The 19,182-nt window shown below is 50.3% G+C and overlaps 1 protein-coding gene across 1 annotated transcript; it reads right to left on the bottom strand.

Moving 5' to 3' along the window:
- Nucleotides 1-2,028: 2,028 nt before the first annotated feature.
- Nucleotides 2,029-17,202, bottom strand: LOC115184250 (protein FAM83G-like). Its single transcript, XM_029745281.1, has 6 exons — nt 16,413-17,202; nt 9,894-10,061; nt 5,767-5,891; nt 3,382-3,706; nt 2,924-3,261; nt 2,029-2,524 (listed from the first exon to the last, which is right to left on the bottom strand). Exons 1-6 carry the CDS (start codon nt 16,869-16,871, stop codon nt 2,029-2,031), a joined length of 1,911 nt encoding a protein of 636 aa, XP_029601141.1. The 5' UTR covers nt 16,872-17,202.
- Between the last annotated feature and the right edge of the window lie 1,980 nt (nt 17,203-19,182).

Genomic DNA, 19,182 nt, shown 5'->3' with positions numbered 1-19,182 from the left:
GTGTGTGACACTGAGTGGCGTGTGTGTGTGAGAAGCAGCTGTTTTTCCCAGAGTTCTGTGTGCTAAATCCAGATGGTCAGGCATTTGATGACCTCACAGGTCACAAAAAAAATGTTCCCGGCCAAAGGTTAAAGGTTAGAGGTTTGTGGTCCGAGCCCGGCGCCCTTGTTGTCTCCCTGTGTCCTGTCTGTTGGTCTGTCCTGTGTCCTGTCTGTTGGTCTGTCCTGTCTGTTTGTCTGTCCTGTGTCCTGTCTGTTGGTCTGTCCTGTGTCCTGTCTACTGGTCTGTCCTGTCTGTTGGCCTGTCCTGTATCCTGTCTACTGGTCTGTCCTGTGTCCTGTCTGTTGGTCTGTCCTGTCTGTTGGCCTGTCCTGTGTCCTGTCTGTTTGTCTGTCCTGTATGTTCCTCTGGTCTGTCTCTTTCAGTGTGCAGGACTGTAACTGTGTCTCTCTGGGTGTGGACCTGGGGGACGGCGAGGCGTGGGGTGGGGTTGGGATTGTGGGTGAGGTATCTCATGTCTCCAGAAGTCTTTCCAGCTGTGTGTCCACTTTAGAGTCCTCACTAGCTAGTATAGGCTCATCGCTAGCCTGTACCAGTGTTAGCTAGTATAGGCTCATCGCTAGCCTGTACCAGTGTACGGTCAGTGTTAGTGAGTATAGGCTCATCGCTAGCCTGTACCAGTGTACGGTCAGTGTTAGTGAGTATAGGCTCATCGCTAGCCTGTGTAAGTGTAACCAATGTGAAATGGCTAGCTAGTTAGCGGTGGTGTAACCGATGTGAAATGGCTAGCTAGTTAGCGGTGGTGTAACCGATGTGAAATGGCTAGCTAGTTAGCGGTGGTGTAACCGATGTGAAATGGCTAGCTAGTTAGCGGTGGTGTAACCGATGTGAAATGGCTAGCTAGTTAGCGGTGGTGTAACCGATGTGAAATGGCTAGCTAGTTAGCGGTGGTGCGCGCTAGTAGCGTTTCAATCGGGTGACGTCACTCGCTCTGCGACCTTAAGTAGTTGTTCCCCTTTGCTCTGCGAGGGCCGCGGCTTTTGTGGCGCGATGGGTAACGATGCTTTCGTGGAGTGTCAGTTCTTGATGGGCGCAGAGGGTCCCTGGTTCAAGCCCAGGTTGGGGCGAGGAGAGGGACGGAAGCTATACTGTTGCATAAGGTCAACGCTGGCCTCCTCTTTCCGTAGTGTCACTATGGTGGTTCGTCTCAGAGGTCAGAGGTTATCAGTGAGATGACTGAATCGCCGGTCCCTCCCCTTGTGCCCTCAACTGTTTACTGGCTGTCACATTGTTGTAGTTCCTGTGTTAGCAAATCGTTAACATACTACTGTTTCTCTTGTGCTAGCTGAGTGTTAGCCTGTTGTGCTAGTTGAGTGTTAGCCTGTTGTGCTAGCTGAGTGTTAGCCTGTTGTGCTAGCTGTGTGTTAGCCTGTTGTGCTAGCTGAGTGTTAGCCCGTTGTGCTAGCTGAGTGTTAGCCTGTTGTGCTAGCTGAGTGTTAGCCTGTTGTGCTACTTGAGTGTTAACCTGTTGTGCTAGCTGACTGTTAGCCTGTTGTGCTAGCTGACTGTTAACCTGCTGTGCTAGCTGAGTGTTAGCCTCTTCTTTCTCCATGCTAACTGCAGTATGTTTAGTATCTATGCTATGTGTAGTATCTACAGTAGGGTGTGTATTCTGTGTAGGGCGTGGAGTCTCTTCCCCCTCAGGTCTCCAGTGTAGCTCGTTGGCCAGTAGATCACAGACAGACTCAGAGTTTACAGAGTCACTACACTCATAATATTCCTCCGACGGCGTCGACATGTTAGATTCACAGGACGGGGACGACACGCCGGACTCCTCGTTAACAGCTGTCGCTGTACGCAGCTCGGGAGTGTGTGCTGATACAGTCCTTTTACGGTTTCGCAGTCCCTCTGGGGTCGCACTGCGGTCTCGCAGTCACTCTGGGGTACTACCGAGGTCTCGCAGTCACTCTGGAGTTGCACTGCGGTCTTGCAGTCACTCTGGGGTACTACCGAGGTCTCGCAGTCACTCTAGAGTTGCACTGCGGTCTTGCAGCCACTCTGGGGTTGCACTGCGGTCTCGCAGTCACTCTGGGGTTGCACTGCGGTCTCGCAGTCACTCTGGGGTACTACTGTGGTCTTGCAGTCACTCTGGGGTACTACTGCGGTCTCGCAGTCACTCTGGGGTACTACTGCGGTCTCGCAGTCACTCTGGGGTACTACTGCGATCTCGCAGTCACTCTGGGGTTGCACTGCAGTCTCGCAGTCACTCTGGGGTTGCAGTGCGGTCTCACAGTCACTCTGTGTTCGCAGTGCGGTCTCGCAGTCTAGCCACAGTCCAGTTCCATTCAGACAGTCTGTTTGTGGTCCTGTTTGTGGTCCTGTTTGTGGTCCTGTTAGCTCCAGACTGTCTGTCTTCTTGACCACTCTGACTCCACATAGGTCCTGACCACTCCCGCTCCTCATGACCAACTGCACCGTCCGGGGTTTAGGGACTGGGGTGAGGGTAAGGGAGGGGCATACGGGACTGGGGAGAGTGGGGGAGATGGGGTAGGGAATAGAGTTAGGGGTACAGTTAGGGGTAGATTTAGGGGTAGGGGTAGAGTTAAGGGTAGGGGTAGATTTAGGGGTAGGGGTAGAGTTAGGGGTAGGGGTAGAGTTAGGGGTAGGGGTAGAGTTAAGGGTAGAGTTAGGGGTAGGTGTAGAGTTAAGGGAAGGGGTAGGGGTAGAGTTAAGGGTAGGTGTAGAGTTAGGGGTAGGGGTAGAGTTAGGGGTAGGGGTAGAGTTAGGGGTAGGGGTAGAGTTAGGGGTAGGGGTAGAGTTAGGGGTAGGGGTAGATTTAGGGGTAGGGGTAGAGTTAGGGGTAGGGGTAGAGTTAGGGGTAGGGGTAGAGTTAGGGGTAGGGGTAGAGTTAGGGGTAGGGGTAGAGTTAGGGGTAGGGGTAGGAGTAGAGTTAAGGGTAGGGGTAGGAGTAGAGTTAAGGGTAGGGGTTGGTCTAGGCACAGCCCTGTCAGGAAGTGGCTCCTCATTGGGCAGGGCAAAGGGACTGCTGAAGCGTATGGCCTGGCTCGTCTCGAACCTCTCGGAGCGTTGCAGGTGCACCTGGGTCGGACGCGTCGCGTCCCGCACGTTAATGAACCCGATGACGTCTCTGGGGGGGTCGGGTTCGGGCCAGGTGGGCAGGTACGGAATCAGGTACGCTTTCTCCAGATAGGCTAATCCCGGGTGGAGGGGCGGGGCTTCCACTAGCTCCGGGACACGCCCCTAGATTGATTGAATGATAAGGAAACTTTTTAAAAGAATGTAAATAAACAAATCTACAGGTGTTTTATTAACGAGCACGGTACATTATGGTAACGTTGGGGGAGCAATGCATTCTGGTACCTTTGTTTTCAAGGGGTTCTGGGAGTTGGAGTTCTTTCCGGAGGAGACGGGGCTGGCGCCGCTAGCGTTAGCGTTAGCGTCGCCGATCACCAGGGCGTATTTAGGGCTGAACAGCTTCCTGGCGTTAGCTGCGGAGAGAGAAGCGACAGGGGTGGCCTTGGGGAGGGGCTCCGGCTCCGGCTCCGTCTCCATGGTGACCCCGCGGAGGTCGACCCCGCTGGAGGTCAGGTAGAGGTCACGGAACAGCTGGTCAAAGGAGTCAACCGCCTGGCCCGTTACCAAGGTGACCAGGTGTCTGTCCAAACGAGACGCCGTCCAGGTGAAACTGGAAGGGAAGGAGCACACAGACAGGGGTCGGAGGTTAGGGGTCGTCACTACAAAGAGCCTTCCTCGGCGATCGCAACAAAAAAAATGAAATGGTACTGAACTAGTGATGCTCAGACCGATGCCTGCTGGTTTTTAATAATTAAGCCTTCCCCAAACCATAGCCCCTCTATTCCTCTGAATGAAAACCTAAACCTAACCCTTTGTGTTGTTTCTGTATTAATCCTGTAACCACGCGGAATTAACCCTGTAACCATGGGGAATTAACCCTGTAACCATGCGGAATTAACCCTGTAACCATGCGGAATTAACCCTGTAACCATACAGTTAGGGGTCAGAGGGTTAGAGGTCAGAGGGTTAGGGGTCAGAGGGTTAGGGGTCAGAGGTTAGGGGTCAGAGGGTTAGAGGTAAGGGGTCAGAGGTTAGGGGTCAGAGGGTTAGGGGTCAGAGGTTAGGGGTCAGAGGGTTAGAGGTAAGGGGTCAGAGGTTAGGGGTCAGAGGGTTAGGGGTCAGAGGGTTAGAGGTCAGAGGGTTAGGGGTCAGAGGGTTAGAGGTCAGAGGGTTAGGGGTCAGAGGGTTAGGGGTCAGAGGTTAGGGGTCGTCACTACAAAGAGCCTTCCTCGGCGATCGCAACAAAAAAAATGAAATGGTACTGAACTAGTGATGCTCAGACCGATGCCTGCTGGTTTTTAATAATTAAGCCTTCCCCAAACCGTAGCCCCTCTAGTCCTCTGAATGAAAACCTAAACCTAACCCTTTGTGTTGTTTCTGTATTAATCCTGTAACCACGCGGAATTAACCCTGTAACCATGGGGAATTAACCCTGTAACCATGCGGAATTAACCCTGTAACCATGCGGAATTAACCCTGTAACCATACAGTTAGGGGTCAGAGGGTTAGAGGTCAGAGGGTTAGGGGTCAGAGGGTTAGGGGTCAGAGGTTAGGGGTCAGAGGGTTAGAGGTAAGGGGTCAGAGGTTAGGGGTCAGAGGGTTAGGGGTCAGAGGTTAGGGGTCAGAGGGTTAGAGGTAAGGGGTCAGAGGTTAGGGGTCAGAGGGTTAGGGGTCAGAGGGTTAGAGGTCAGAGGGTTAGGGGTCAGAGGGTTAGAGGTCAGAGGGTTAGGGGTCAGAGGGTTAGGGGTCAGAGGTTAGGGGTCGTCACTACAAAGAGCCTTCCTCGGCGATCGCAACAAAAAAAATGAAATGGTACTGAACTAGTGATGCTCAGACCGATGCCTGCTGGTTTTTAATAATTAAGCCTTCCCCAAACCATAGCCCCTCTAGTCCTCTGAATGAAAACCTAAACCTAACCCTTTGTGTTGTTTCTGTATTAATCCTGTAACCACGCGGAATTAACCCTGTAACCATGGGGAATTAACCCTGTAACCATGCGGAATTAACCCTGTAACCACGCGGAATTAACCCTGTAACTACGCGGAATTAACCCTGTAGCCACGCGGAATTAACCCTGTAACCATGGGGAATTAACCCTGTAACCATGCGGAATTAACCCTGTAACCATACAGTTAGGGGTCAGAGGGTTAGAGGTCAGAGGGTTAGGGGTCAGAGGGTTAGGGGTCAGAGGTTAGGGGTCAGAGGGTTAGAGGTAAGGGGTCAGAGGTTAGGGGTCAGAGGGTTAGGGGTCAGAGGTTAGGGGTCAGAGGGTTAGAGGTAAGGGGTCAGAGGTTAGGGGTCAGAGGGTTAGGGGTCAGAGGGTTAGAGGTCAGAGGGTTAGGGGTCAGAGGGTCAGAGGTTAGGGGTCAGAGGGTTAGAGGTAAGGGGTCAGAGGGTTAGGGGTCAGCGGGTTAGGGGTCAGCGGGTTAGGGGTCAGAGGGTTAGGGATCAGAGGTTAGGGGTCAGAGGGTTAGGGGCCAGAGGGTTAGGGGTCAGAGGGTTAGGGGTCAGAGGGTTAGGGGTCAGAGGGTTAGGGGTTAGAGGGTCAGAGGTTAGGGGTCAGAGGGTTAGGGGTCAGAGGTTAGGGGTCAGAGGGTTAGAGGTTAGGGGTCAGGGGTCAGAGGTTAGGGGTCAGAGAGTTAGGGGTCAAGGGGTCAGAGGTCAGGGTACCTGTACGATCCAGAAACAGCCTTGTCTCCATCTACCAACAGGAACCTGTGACCCAGACGTCCTCTCACCCTGGAACACGACCTGCTGAAGAACTCTGCTCCCCCTGTCACACGCACACGCAGGCTCTGCAGGACAGAGGGGTGTTGAGAGGACAGAGGACAGCAGGACAGAGGGGTGTTGAGAGGACAGTGGACAGCAGGACAGAGGGGTGTTGAGAGGACAGTGGACAGCAGGACAGAGGGGTGTTGAGAGGACAGTGGACAGCAGGACATAATGACGGGTGTGTTGAGAGGACAGCAGGACATAATGACTGGTGTGTTGAGAGGACAGTGGACAGCAGGAAAGAGGGGTGTTGAGAGGACAGCAGGACATAATGACAGGTGTGTTGAGAGGACAGCAGGACATAATGACTGGTGTGTTGAGAGGACAGCAGGACATAATGACTGGTGTGTTGAGAGGACAGTGGACAGCAGGACATAATGACAGGTGTGTTGAGAGGACAGCAGGACATAATGACAGGTGTGTTGAGAGGACAGCAGGACATAATGACTGGTGTGTTGAGAGGACAGTGGACAGCAGGACATAATGACGGGGGTGTTGAGAGGACAGTGGACAGCAGGACATAGTGACAGGTGTGTACAGTAAGTGGTTCGACAGGTAGACATGTCTTTTGTCTGTTCTGTGGGTGTGACCTGGTGAAGCCTGTTTAACTGGCAGATAACATATGGAAAGTAGCACACATTCATAACACTGGGGCTCTATAAAATACTCTCTCTCTCTCCCTCTCTCTCTCTCTCTCTCTCTCTCTCTCTCTCTCTCTATCTCTCTCTCTCTCTCTCTCTCTCTCTCTCTCTCTCTCTCTCTCTCTCTCTCTCTCTCTCTCTCTGTCTCTCTCTCTCTCTGTTTTTCTCTCTCCCTCCACTCCTCTCCGTCTCCCTCTCCCTGTTCTGTCTCCCTGTTCTGAATGCTGTCTGTCTGTCTGCCTGTCTGTCTGTCTGTCTGTTTGCCTGCCTTCCTGCCTGCCTGCCTGTCTGTCTGTCTGTCTGTCTGTCTGTCTGCCTGCCTGCCTGCCTGCCTGCCTGCCTGCCTGCCTGTCTGCCTGCCTGCCTGTCTGCCTGCCTGCCTGTCTGTCTGTCTGCCTGTCTGTCTGCGTCTCCCTTTTTAAAGGTTGTGGGAAAAACAGTTTGAAAACCCCTGGGACACGTGACAGTGGTAACAAATGGGAGTTGGGTTGCTATAGTGACGGCTACAGTGTTTCCTACGGTCTCCTACGGTGACTGGAAGGGTGTTGTCCATTGGTTCCAAAAGTACAACATTTATTCCACTTTTAATAGTTTAGCTGAATTACGTTCCTCGTCAGACGGTTCTGCTTTCACCTCTTCCTGGAATAACAGCCGGTCGGTGCTGCATATTGATGAGTTAACGAGGCAGTGGGGGGAATTTAGCTGTGTATTGATGAGTTAACGAGACAGTGGGGGGGAATTTAGCTGTGTATTGATGAGTTAACGAGACAGTGGGGGGGAATTTAGCTGTGTATTGATGAGTTAACGAGACAGTGGGGGGGAATTTAGCTGCGTATTGATGAGTTAACGAGGGCAGCAGCTGTATGGGGGGGAATTTAGCTGTGTATTGATGAGTTAACGAGACAGCGGGGGGAATTTAGCTGTGTATTGATGAGTTAACGAGGCAGCAGCTGTGTGTGTGGGGGAATTTAGCTGTGTATTGATGAGTTAACGAGACAGCGGGGGGAATTTAGCTGTGTATTGATGAGTTAACGAGGCAGCAGCTGTGTGTGTGGGGGAATTTAGCTGTGTATTGATGAGTTAACGAGACAGTGGGGGGGAATTTAGCTGTGTATTGATGAGTTAACGAGACAGTGGGGGGGGAATTTAGCTGTGTATTGATGAGTTAACGAGACAGTGGGGGGAATTTAGCTGTGTATTGATGAGTTAACGAGGCAGCAGCTGTGTGGGGGGGAATTTAGCTGTGTATGATGAGTTAACGAGACAGTGGGGGGAATTTAGCTGTGTATTGATGAGTTAACGAGACAGCAGCTGTGTGTGTGGGGGGGAATTTAGTTGTGTATTGATGAGTTAACGAGACAGTGGGGGGAATTTAGCTGTGTATTGATGAGTTAACGAGGCAGCAGCTGTGTGTGTGGGGGGGTTTTAGCTGAGTATTGATGAGTTAACGAGACAGTGGGAGGGAATTTAGCTGAGTATTGATGAGTTAACGAGACAGCAGCTGTGTGGGGGGGAATTTAGCTGTGTATTGATGAGTTAACGAGGCAGCGGCTGTGTGTGTGTGGGGGAATTTAGCTGTGTATTGATGAGTTAACGAGGCAGCAGCTGTGTGGGGGGGAATTTAGCTGTGTATTGATGAGTTAACGAGACAGCAGCTGGCGATTGTCTAGTGCCATCGATGTTTGCAATAGCCCCCCTCTGTTATTTCATTCCATTCCAATAGGCTGCATTCTGTAGGCTAACCGTTAGCCTATCCATTCCAATAGGCTGCATTCTGTAGGCTAACCGTTAGCCTATCCATTCCAATAGGCTGCATTCTGTAGGCTAACCGTTAGCCTATCTATTCCAATAGGCTGCATTCTGTAGGCTAACCGTTAGCCTATCTATTCCAATAGGCTGCATTCTGTAGGCTACCCGTTAGCCTATCCATTCCAATAGGCTGCATTCTGTAGGCTAACCGTTAGCCTATCCATTCCAATAGGCTGCATTCTGTAGGCTACCCGTTAGCCTATCCATTCCAATAGGCTGCATTCTGTAGGCTACCCGTTAGCCTATCCATTCCAATAGGCTGCATTCTGTAGGCTACCCGTTAGCCTATCCATTCCAATAGGCTGCATTATGTAGGCTACCCGTTAGCCTATCCATTCCAATAGGCTGCATTATGTAGGCTACCCGTTAGCCTATCCATTCCAATAGGCTGCATTCTGTAGGCTACCCGTTAGCCTATCCATTCCAATAGGCTGCATTCTGTAGGCTACCCGTTAGCCTATCCATTCCAATAGGCTGCATTCTGTAGGCTAACCGTTAGCCTATCCATTCCAATAGGCTGCATTCTGTAGGCTACCCGTTAGCCTATCCATTGGCACACCAGGACAGGTGTGAAAACCCATTATAGACGACTGTGTTATTCTGGCTGTGGTTGAAGAGCTGATTTGGGCCATCAGTTAAGAGGCAGATGTCGGCCTACGGTACAACAATACACTTTCCTCTAGTGAGCTCCTATTAAGATTCTTATGAAGGAACTTTTCCTTTAAAAAAATGCTTTTGAGAAAGAGGACCCAGAACTACTGCGGCTCATTAACACTCTGTGGTGTTAAAACCCCCCAAGCACCAGAATTAAACTGCTCATTAACACTCTGTGGTGTAAAAACCCCCCAAGCACCAGAATTAAACTGCTCATTAACACTCTGTGGTGTAAAAACCTCCCAAGCACCAGAACTAAACTGCTCATTAACACTCTGTGGTGTAAAACCCCCCTCAAGCACCAGAACTAAACTGCTCATTAACACTCTGTGGTGTAAAACCCCCCCAAGCAGCAGAACTAAACTGCTCATTAACACTCTGTGGTGTAAAACCCCCCAAGCACCAGAACTAAACTGCTCATTAACACTCTGTGGTGTAAAAAACCCCAAGCACCAGAACTAAACTGCTCATTAACACTCTGTGGTGTAAAACCCCCCCAAGCACCAGAACTAAACTGCTCATTAATACTCTGTGGTGTAAAACCCCCCAAGGACCAGACCTACTGCTGCTCATTAACACTCTGTGGTGTAAAACCCCCCAAGCACCAGAACTAAACTGCTCATTAACACTCTGTGGTGTAAAACCCCCCCCAAGCACCAGAACTAAACTGCTCATTAACACTCTGTGGTGTAAAACCCCCCAAGCAGCAGAACTAAACTGCTCATTAACACTCTGTGGTGTAAAACCCCCCCAAGCACCAGAACTAAACTGGTCATTAACACTCTGTGGTGTAAAACCCCCCCAAGCACCAGAACTAAACTGCTCATTAACACTCTGTGGTGTAAAAACCTCCCAAGCACCAGAACTAAACTGGTCATTAACACTCTGTGGTGTAAAAAACCTCAAGCACCAATGTGTTACCTTCAGGTGCCCGAGATGCATGGCGGCCCGCTCAGCCATAGACAGGAAGTGAGGTAACGCTGCTCTTTCCAACAGGATGTAGACAGACACTTTCCTTTTAAAGCACGCCTCCAGAAGGTCTCTGAAGATATCTACGTCCGTAAACTGGTCCATCACCACCGCAATCACCTACACACACACACACACACACACACACACACACACACACACACACACACACACACACACACACACACACACACACGCAAACACACACACACACACACACAGACACACACACACACACACACAGGTCAAGACACGTTAGAATGCATGATAGGGCGGCAGGTAGCCTAGCGGTTAAAGCGTTGGGCCAGTAACTAGCAGGTAGCCTAGCGGTTAAAGCTATGGGCCAGTAACTAGCAGGTAGCCTAGCGGTTAAAGCTATGGGCCAGTAACTAGCAGGTAGCCTAGCGGTTAAAGCGTTGGGCCAGTAACTAGCAGGTAGCCTAGCGGTTAAAGCGTTGGGCCAGTAACTAGCAGGTAGCCTAGCGGTTAAAGCTATGGGCCAGTAACTAGCAGGTAGCCTAGCGGTTAAAGCGTTGGGCCAGTAACTAGCAGGTAGCCTAGCGCTTAAAGCTATGGGCCAGTAACCAGCAGGTAGCCTAGCGGTTAAAGCTATGGGCCAGTAGCTAGCAGGTAGCCTAGCGGTTAAAGCTATGGGCCAGTAACTAGCAGGTAGCCTAGCGGTTAAAGCTATGGGCCAGTAACTAGCAGGTAGCCTAGCGGTTAAAGCTATGGGCCAGTAACTAGCAGGTAGCCTAGCGGTTAGAGCTATGGGCCAGTAACTAGCAGGTAGCCTAGCGGTTAGAGCTATGGGCCAGTAACTAGCAGGTAGCCTAGTGGTTAGAGCTATGGGCCAGTAACTACCAGGTAGCCTAGCGGTTAAAGCTATGGGCCAGTAACTAGCAGGTAGCCTAGCGGTTAAAGCTATGGGCCAGTAACTAGCAGGTAGCCTAGCGGTTAAAGCTATGGGCCAGTAACTAGCAGGTAGCCTAGCGGTTAAAGCGTTGGGCCAGTAACTAGCAGGTAGCCTAGCGGTTAAAGCTATGGGCCAGTAACTAGCAGGTAGCCTAGCGGTTAGAGCTATGGGCCAGTAACTAGCAGGTAGCCTAGTGGTTAGCACTTTGGGCCAGTAACTAGCAGGTAGCCTAGCGGTTAAAGCTATGGGCCAGTAACTAGCAGGTAGCCTAGCGGTTAAAGCTATGGGCCAGTAACTGGCAGGTAGTCTACCGGTTAGATCTTTGGGCCAGTAACTAGCAGGTAGCCTAGCGGTTAAAGCTATGGGCCAGTAACTAGCAGGTAGCCTAGCGGTTAAAGCTATGGGCCAGTAACTAGCAGGTAGTCTACCGGTTAGATCTTTGGGCCAGTAACTAGCAGGTAACCTAGCGGTTAAAGCTATGGGCCAGTAACTAGCAGGTAGCCTAGTGGTTAGCACTTTGGGCCAGTAACTAGCATGTAGCCTAGTGGTTAAAGCTATGGGCCAGTAACTAGCAGGTAGCCTAGTGGTTAAAGCTATGGGCCAGTAACTAGCTGGTAGCCTAGCGGTTAAAGCTATGGGTCAGTAACTGGCAGGTAGCCTAGCGGTTAAAGCAATGGGCCAGTAAATAGCAGGTAGCCTAGTGGTTAAAGCTATGGGCCAGTAGCTAGCAGGTAGCCTAGCGGTTAAAGCTATGGGCCAGTAACTAGCAGGTAGCCTAGCGGTTAAAGCTATGGGCCAGTAACTAACAGGTAGCCTAGCGGTTAAAGCTATGGGCCAGTAGCTAGCAGGTAGCCTTGCGGTTAGCACTTTGGGACAGTAACTGAAACGTCACCAGTTAGAATCCCGGAGCTGACAAGGTGAAATTCTGTCGATGCTCCCTAGAGCAAGGCACTTAACCCTAACTGCTCATGAGTCGCTGTTGATATGGCAGACCCTGGTCGTGATCTCACTTCCTGTGGGTCTCTGACCCTGGTCGTGATCTCACTTCCTGAGGGTCTGTGACCCTGGTCGTGATCTCACTTCCTGAGGGTCTCAGACCCTGGTCGTGATCTCACTTCCTGAGGGTCTGTGACCCTGGTCGTGATGATCTCACTTCCTGAGGGTCTGTGATCCTGGTCGTGATCTCACTTCCTGAGGGTCTCAGACCCTGGTCGTGATCTCACTTCCTGAGGGTCTCTGACCCTGGTCGTGATGATCTCACTTCCTGAGGGTCTCTGACCCTGGTCGTGATGATCTCACTTCCTGAGGGTCTCTGACCCCGGTCGTGATGATCTCACTTCCTGTGGGTCTCTGACCCTGGTCGTGATGATCTCACTTCCTGGGGGTCTCTGACCCTGGTCGTGATGATCTCACTTCCTGAGGGTCTCTGACCCTGGTCATGATTTAAGCCTTCCCCAGAACATAGTCCCGACCTTAACCACTCTGAATGAATGACGAAACTGTTAACCCTTTGAGTTGATTCTTAGTTGACCCTGTAACCATGCGGAATTAACCCCGTAACCACGCGGAATTAACCCTGTAACCACATGGAATTAACCCTGTAACCACGCGGAATTAACCCCGTAACCACGCGGAATTAACCCTGTAACCACGCGGAATTAACCCTGTAACCATGGGGAATTAACCCTGTAACCACGCGGAATTAACCCTGTAACCATGGGGAATTAACCCTGTAACCACGCGGAATTAACCCTCTGTAACCATGGGGAATTAACCCTGTAACCACGCGGAATTAACCCTGTAACCACGCGGAATTAACCCTGTAACCATGGGGAATTAACCCTGTAACCACGCGGAATTAACCCTGTAACCATGGGGAATTAACCCTGTAACCACGCGGAATTAACCCTGTAACCACGCGGAATTAACCCTGTAACCATGGGGAATTAACCCTGTAACCACGCGGAATTAACCCTGTAACCATGCGGAATTAACCCTGTAACCATGGGGAATTAACCCTGTAACCACGCGGAATTAACCCTGTAACCATGGGGAATTAACCCTGTAACCACGCGGAATTAACCCTGTAACCACGCGGAATTAACCCTGTAACCATGGGGAATTAACCCTGTAACCACGCGGAATTAACCCTGTAACCACGTGGAATTAACCCTGTAACCACGCGGGATTAACCCCGTAACCACGCGGAATTAACCCCGTAACCACGTGGAATTAACCCCGTAACCACGCGGAATTAACCCCGTAACCATGCGGAATTAACCCCGTAACCACGCGGAATTAACCCTGTAACCACGTGGAATTAACCCCGTAACCACGCGGAATTAACCACAAATTATAACACTGGGGGGGACAAAAATGCTATTTAAGAATGTCGGGGGGGGGTCACGACCTAGTGAAAGTCCCTCCTCTGTAGCTGGTTATAATGTAGGGGGGGTCACGACCTAGTGAAAGTTCCCTCCTCTGTAGCTGGTTATAATGTAGGGGGGGTCACGACCTAGTGAAAGTTCCCCCTCTGTAGCTGGTTATAATGTAGGGGGGGTCACGACCTAGTGAAAGTTCCCTCCTCTGTAGCTGGTTATAATGTAGGGGGGGGTCATGACCTAGTGAAAGTTCCCTCCTCTGTAGCTGGTTATAATGTAGGGGGGGGGGGGGGGTTACGACCTAGTGAAAGTTCCCTCCTCTGTAGCTGGTTATTATGTAGGGGGGGTCACGACTTAGTGAAAGTTCCCTCCTCTGTAGCTGGTTATAATGTAGGGGGGGTCACGACCTAGTGAAAGTTCCCTCCTCTGTAGCTGGTTATAATGTAGGGGGGGGTCACGACCTAGTGAAAGTTCCCCCTCTGTAGCTGGTTATAATGTAGGGGGGGGTCACGACCTAGTGAAAGTTCCCTCCTCTGTAGCTGGTTATAATGTAGGGGGGGGGTCATGACCTAGTGAAAGTTCCCTCCTCTGTAGCTGGTTATAATGTAGGGGGGGGGGGTCACGACCTAGTGAAAGTTCCCTCCTCTGTAGCTGGTTATAATGTAGGGGGGGGTCATGACCTAGTGAAAGTTCCCTCCTCTGTAGCTGGTTATAATGTAGGGGGGGGTCACGACCTAGTGAAAGTTCCCTCCTCTGTAGCTGGTTATAATGTAGGGGGGGTCACGACCTAGTGAAAGTTCCCTCCTCTGTAGCTGGTTATAATGTTGGGGGGGTCACGACCTAGTGAAAGTTCCCTCCTCTGTAGCTGGTTATAATGTAGGGGGGGGGTCACGACCTAGTGAAAGTTCCTCCTCTGTAGCTGGTTATAATGTAGGGGGGGTCACGACCTAGTGAAAGTTCCTCCTCTGTAGCTGGTTTTAATGTAGGGGGGGGTCACGACCTAGTGAAAGTTCCTCCTCTGTAGCTGGTTATAATGTAGGGGGGGTCACGACCTAGTGAAAGTTCCCTCCTCTGTAGCTGGTTATAATGTTGGGGGGGTCACGACCTAGTGAAAGTTCCCTCCTCTGTAGCTGGTTATAATGTAGGGGGGGTCACGACCTAGTGAAAGTTCCTCCTCTGTAGCTGGTTATAATGTAGGGGGGGTCACGACCTAGTGAAAGTTCCTCCTCTGTAGCTGGTTTTAATGTAGGGGGGGGGTCACGACCTAGTGAAAGTTCCCTCCTCTGTAGCTGGTTATAATGTTGGGGGGGTCACGACCTAGTGAAAGTTCCCTCCTCTGTAGCTGGTTATAATGTAGGGGGGGGGTCACGACCTAGTGAAAGTTCCTCCTCTGTAGCTGGTTATAATGTAGGGGGGGTCACGACCTAGTGAAAGTTCCTCCTCTGTAGCTGGTTTTAATGTAGGGGGGGTCACGACCTAGTGAAAGTTCCTCCTCTGTAGCTGGTTATAATGTAGGGGGGGTCACGACCTAGTGAAAGTTCCTCCTCTGTAGCTGGTTATAATGTAGGGGGGGTCATGACCTAGTGAAAGTTCCCTCCTCTGTAGCTGGTTATAATGTAGGGGGGGTCACGACCTAGTGAAAGTTCCTCCTCTGTAGCTGGTTATAATGTAGGGGGGGGTCACGACCTAGTGAAAGTTCCTCCTCTGTAGCTGGTTATAATGTAGGGGGGGTCACAACCTAGTGAAAGTTCCCTCCTCTGTAGCTGGTTATAATGTAGGGGGGGTCACGACCTAGTGAAAGTTCCTCCTCTGTAGCTGGTTTTAATGTAGGGGGGGTCACGACCTAGTGAAAGTTCCTCCTCTGTAGCTGGTTATAATGTAGGGGGGGTCACGACCTAGTGAAAGTTCCTCCTCTGTAGCCGGTTTTAATGTAGGGGGGGGTCACGACCTAGTGAAAGTTCCTCCTCTGTAGCTGGTTATAATGTAGGGGGGGGTCACGACCTAGTGAAAGTTCCTCCTCTGTAGCTGGTTATAATGTAGGGGGGGTCACGACCTAGTGAAAGTTCCCTCCTCTGTAGCTGGTTATAATGTAGGGGGGGTCACGACCTAGTGAAAGTTCCTCCTCTGTAGCTGGTTATAATGTAGGGGGGGTCACGACCTAGTGAAAGTTCCTCCTCTGTAGCTGGTTATAATGTAGGGGGGGTCACGACCTAGTGAAAGTTCCTCCTCTGTAGCTGGTTATAATGTAGGGGGGGGTCACGACCTAGTGAAAGTTCCCTCCTCTGTAGCTGGTTATAATGTAGGGGGGGGTCACGACCTAGTGAAAGTTCCCTCCTCTGTAGCTGGTTATAATGTAGGGGGGGTCACGACCTAGTGAAAGTTCCTCCTCTGTAGCTGGTTATAATGTAGGGGGGGGTCACGACCTAGTGAAAGTTCCCCCTCTGTAGCTGGTTATAATGTAGGGGGGGTCACGACCTAGTGAAAGTTCCTCCTCTGTAGCTGGTTATAATGTAGGGGGGGGTCACGACCTAGTGAAAGTTCCCCCTCTGTAGCTGGTTATAATGTAGGGGGGGTCACGACCTAGTGAAAGTTCCCTCCTCTGTAGCTGGTTATAATGTAGGGGGGGGGGGGTCACGACCTAGTGAAAGTTCCTCCTCTGTAGCTGGTTATAATGTAGGGGGGGTCACGACCTAGTGAAAGTTCCTCCTCTGTAGCTGGTTATAATGTAGGGGGGGGTCACGACCTAGTGAAAGTTCCCTCCTCTGTAGCTGGTTATAATGTAGGGGGGGTCACGACCTAGTGAAAGTTCCTCCTCTGTAGCTGGTTATAATGTAGGGGGGGTCACGACCTAGTGAAAGTTCCTCCTCTGTAGCTGGTTTTAATGTATAGTTGGTTGAACCCACAGTGTCTATTGATTTGCAGTCAGCCACATAACAATGAGGTCATCTGGTATCTTTAATCTGTGTGTACTTTGTCTTGTACCGCAGCAGTATATGCTGGAATATACTGTTCTGTACTATGACCCTGGAGAATGGGAACAGACAGACAGACAGACAGACAGACAGACAGACAGACAGACAGACAGACAGACAGACAGACAGACAGACAGACAGTATTCATGTTTCATAAGATATATAACCTTCATAATAATTCTATTTAAAAAAAAACTCGCCTTACCTTCTGCGCATTCGCGATGGTTTTCCTAACCATCTCTTTGATGTGCGCGTTACCGTCCAGTGGCGGTTGCGCGTACACAGTGACGCGAGTCACTCCTCTGTAGGACGCGCAGTCCGGCCATCCGAGGTCCAGCCGCGGGAGCGAGCAGTCAGAAAGCTCCGGCCAGTATTGAAGAGACACCGGGAGTTCATCACTGTCTGAGTCAACAACCTGACTGAGTTCTGGTTCCGGGTCGTATACTTCCTCTACTGACCGGGTCAAACGGTCCACCTCTTGGTCCGAAAGGAAACACCGGAGATTATTCGCGTGGAGGAATTTATTAAAAGCATCGCTTCCATCCCGGAGGAGAATCTCGAGCGCTAAACGTTGTTCCTCGGAATAAAAAAAATCCGGTTTAGATTCATTCGTCCGGAGATTCACGTTATTCTCATCCAAACACTGGATCTGTGATAACGCCATGGTTTGAGACCCACTGAACAGTAACCGGAAAAATAAATAAATGTTTTTTAAAAAACGGAGCACAAGTTAAATAAACAACATTAATTCCACAATAATCAGAAATATCTTCCCAACTCTCTCTGGAATGAGAAGTTACCGGGTATGTTTGGAACTTTTCCCGGTAAAGTCAGACAGATTCAACGAGACTACAACTGACCGGTCCCGCCATGTCCATTATTATTATTATTAATCCCCGCGTTACCGGTCCGTTTTGTCCAGGCACTTTCTCACCCCGTCTCTCTCTCTCTCTCCCGGGGAGCACACTACTCACAACACCACCCGTTACCAGCTTCACCGGAAAGGTGTGACAAGAACTCACACGCCCGCTCTATCACGTGGTCCAGAATTTCCCTTTTTTACTCTCATTACCGACATAACTGCCCCGCGGGGCAAAAGGCGGGATCGGTGCCTATCCTGTGTTGTCTCTTTAACCCGCCGGGCTATTATGTCGATAATGAGTTGATATGAATGACAGTTAATCAAAAATGACAGATGGATTTAGTGTCAAGTCACAACTGTACAAATACTTGTTAACCTGTTATTAAACCAGCCCATGGGAATAAATGTCAACTATGCAGTTTGAAATGTCATCTTAAAAACACACAGTCTGGAAGATTTATAGTCAATCACAATGAATTAAAAAAAATATTCCTTGGTTTAGATCGGGGCCTGGGGGACCTGGGGGGTCTGGGTGCCTGGGGGGCCTGGGGGACCTGGGGGGCCTGGGGGCCTCGGGGTCTGGGGGACCTGGGGGGTCTGGGGGGTCTGGGGACCTGGGGGGTCTGGGGGACCTGGGGGGGGCTAGGGTTAATTCCACGTGGTTACAGGGTTAATTCTCCATGGTTACAGGGTTAATTCTCCATGGTTACAGGGTTAATTCTCCATGGTTACAGGGTTAATTCTCCATGGTTACAGGGTTAATTCCGCAGGTCTGACCTGTTCTGTTCTGTGTCGTCATCAACATCGCCCGCGCCGTTAAAACATGAACCCAAAAGGATAATAAAATCACCTTGACAAACGACGACATGCGTCAGTTTTAACGGAACATCATAAATCATCACAGGTAGCCGTTTGTTTATCCGTTACGGCTGCCGGTGACGATGACGACGACGAAGGGTTAGAATAACACTGTAACAATGACGGATTACAGGTGTTGATTACGGTAACGTACATTTAACAGACACTCTTATCCAGAGCGACTTATCCAGCGAGTGAGCGGATTCATTTCTCGTGTCCCCCCCCCCCAATCATCTGTACTGGTCCCCGACGGGAGTCGAACCCAACACCCCTTGGTGTTGCAAGCTCCGTGCTACACCGACTGAGACAACACAGAACCGTTGATCAATAGAGGGAATGTGAAACCTCTCAAATTCAATTTCAATTGAAGGTTTTATTGTTTTATTGTCACGGGGAAACATTTGGGAAACGTCGCCAAAGCAAGCGACGTAGATAATAAACAAAAGGTAAATAAATTTTTTTTTTAAATGAACAGTAAATATTTACACTGACAGAAGTTACAAAAGGAATAGAGACGTTTCAAATGTCCTTGTCACACCCTGATCTGTTTCACCTGTCTTTGTTGATTGTCTCCACCCCCTCCCCCTTCCAGGTGTCACTCATCTTCTCCATGATCCCCTGTGTATTTATACCTGTGTTCTCTGTTTGTCTGTTGCCAGTTCGTCTTGTTTGTCAAGATTACCAGTCTTATGTCCTTGTCAGTTACTGTCTTTTCCCAGACTCTCTTTTTTCATCTCTTTCTCCTGGTACTTGACCCTGAACCCGCCCCGTCCTGACCTCTCTGCCTGACCCCTGACCCTATCTGGATTTCTGACCTCTGTCTGACCCTGAGCTTGCCTGCCGCCCTGTACCTTTGCCTCTGGTTGCTGCAATAAACATTGTTACTTCAACACGGTCTGCACTTGGGTCTTACCTGATTCCTGATGGTCATGTTATGTCTGTATACAGAGGTCAGGTATTCTGCCTCTGTGTTCTCTCTGTTTAGGGACAAATAGCATTCTAGTTTGCTCTGTTTTTTTTTGTAAATTCTTTCCAATATGTCAAGTAATTATCTTTTAGTTTTCTCATGATTTGGTTGGGTCTAATTGGGTTGCTGTTCTCTCTCTCTCTCTCTCTCTCTCTCTCTCTCTCTCTCTCTCTCACTCTCCTCTCTCACTCTTCTCTCTCTCTATCTTATCTCTCTCATCTGCTCTCTCATCTCTTCCTCTCTCTCTCTCTCGCCTCTTCTACTTCTCCTCTCTCCCTCTCTCTCTCT

Source organism: Salmo trutta, unplaced genomic scaffold, assembly GCF_901001165.1.
Source record: "Salmo trutta unplaced genomic scaffold, fSalTru1.1, whole genome shotgun sequence".
Taxonomy (NCBI): Eukaryota; Metazoa; Chordata; class Actinopteri; order Salmoniformes; family Salmonidae; genus Salmo; species Salmo trutta.
Note: the sequence above shows the minus strand (reverse complement) of the source record. Positions and strands in the feature narration are given on the sequence as shown.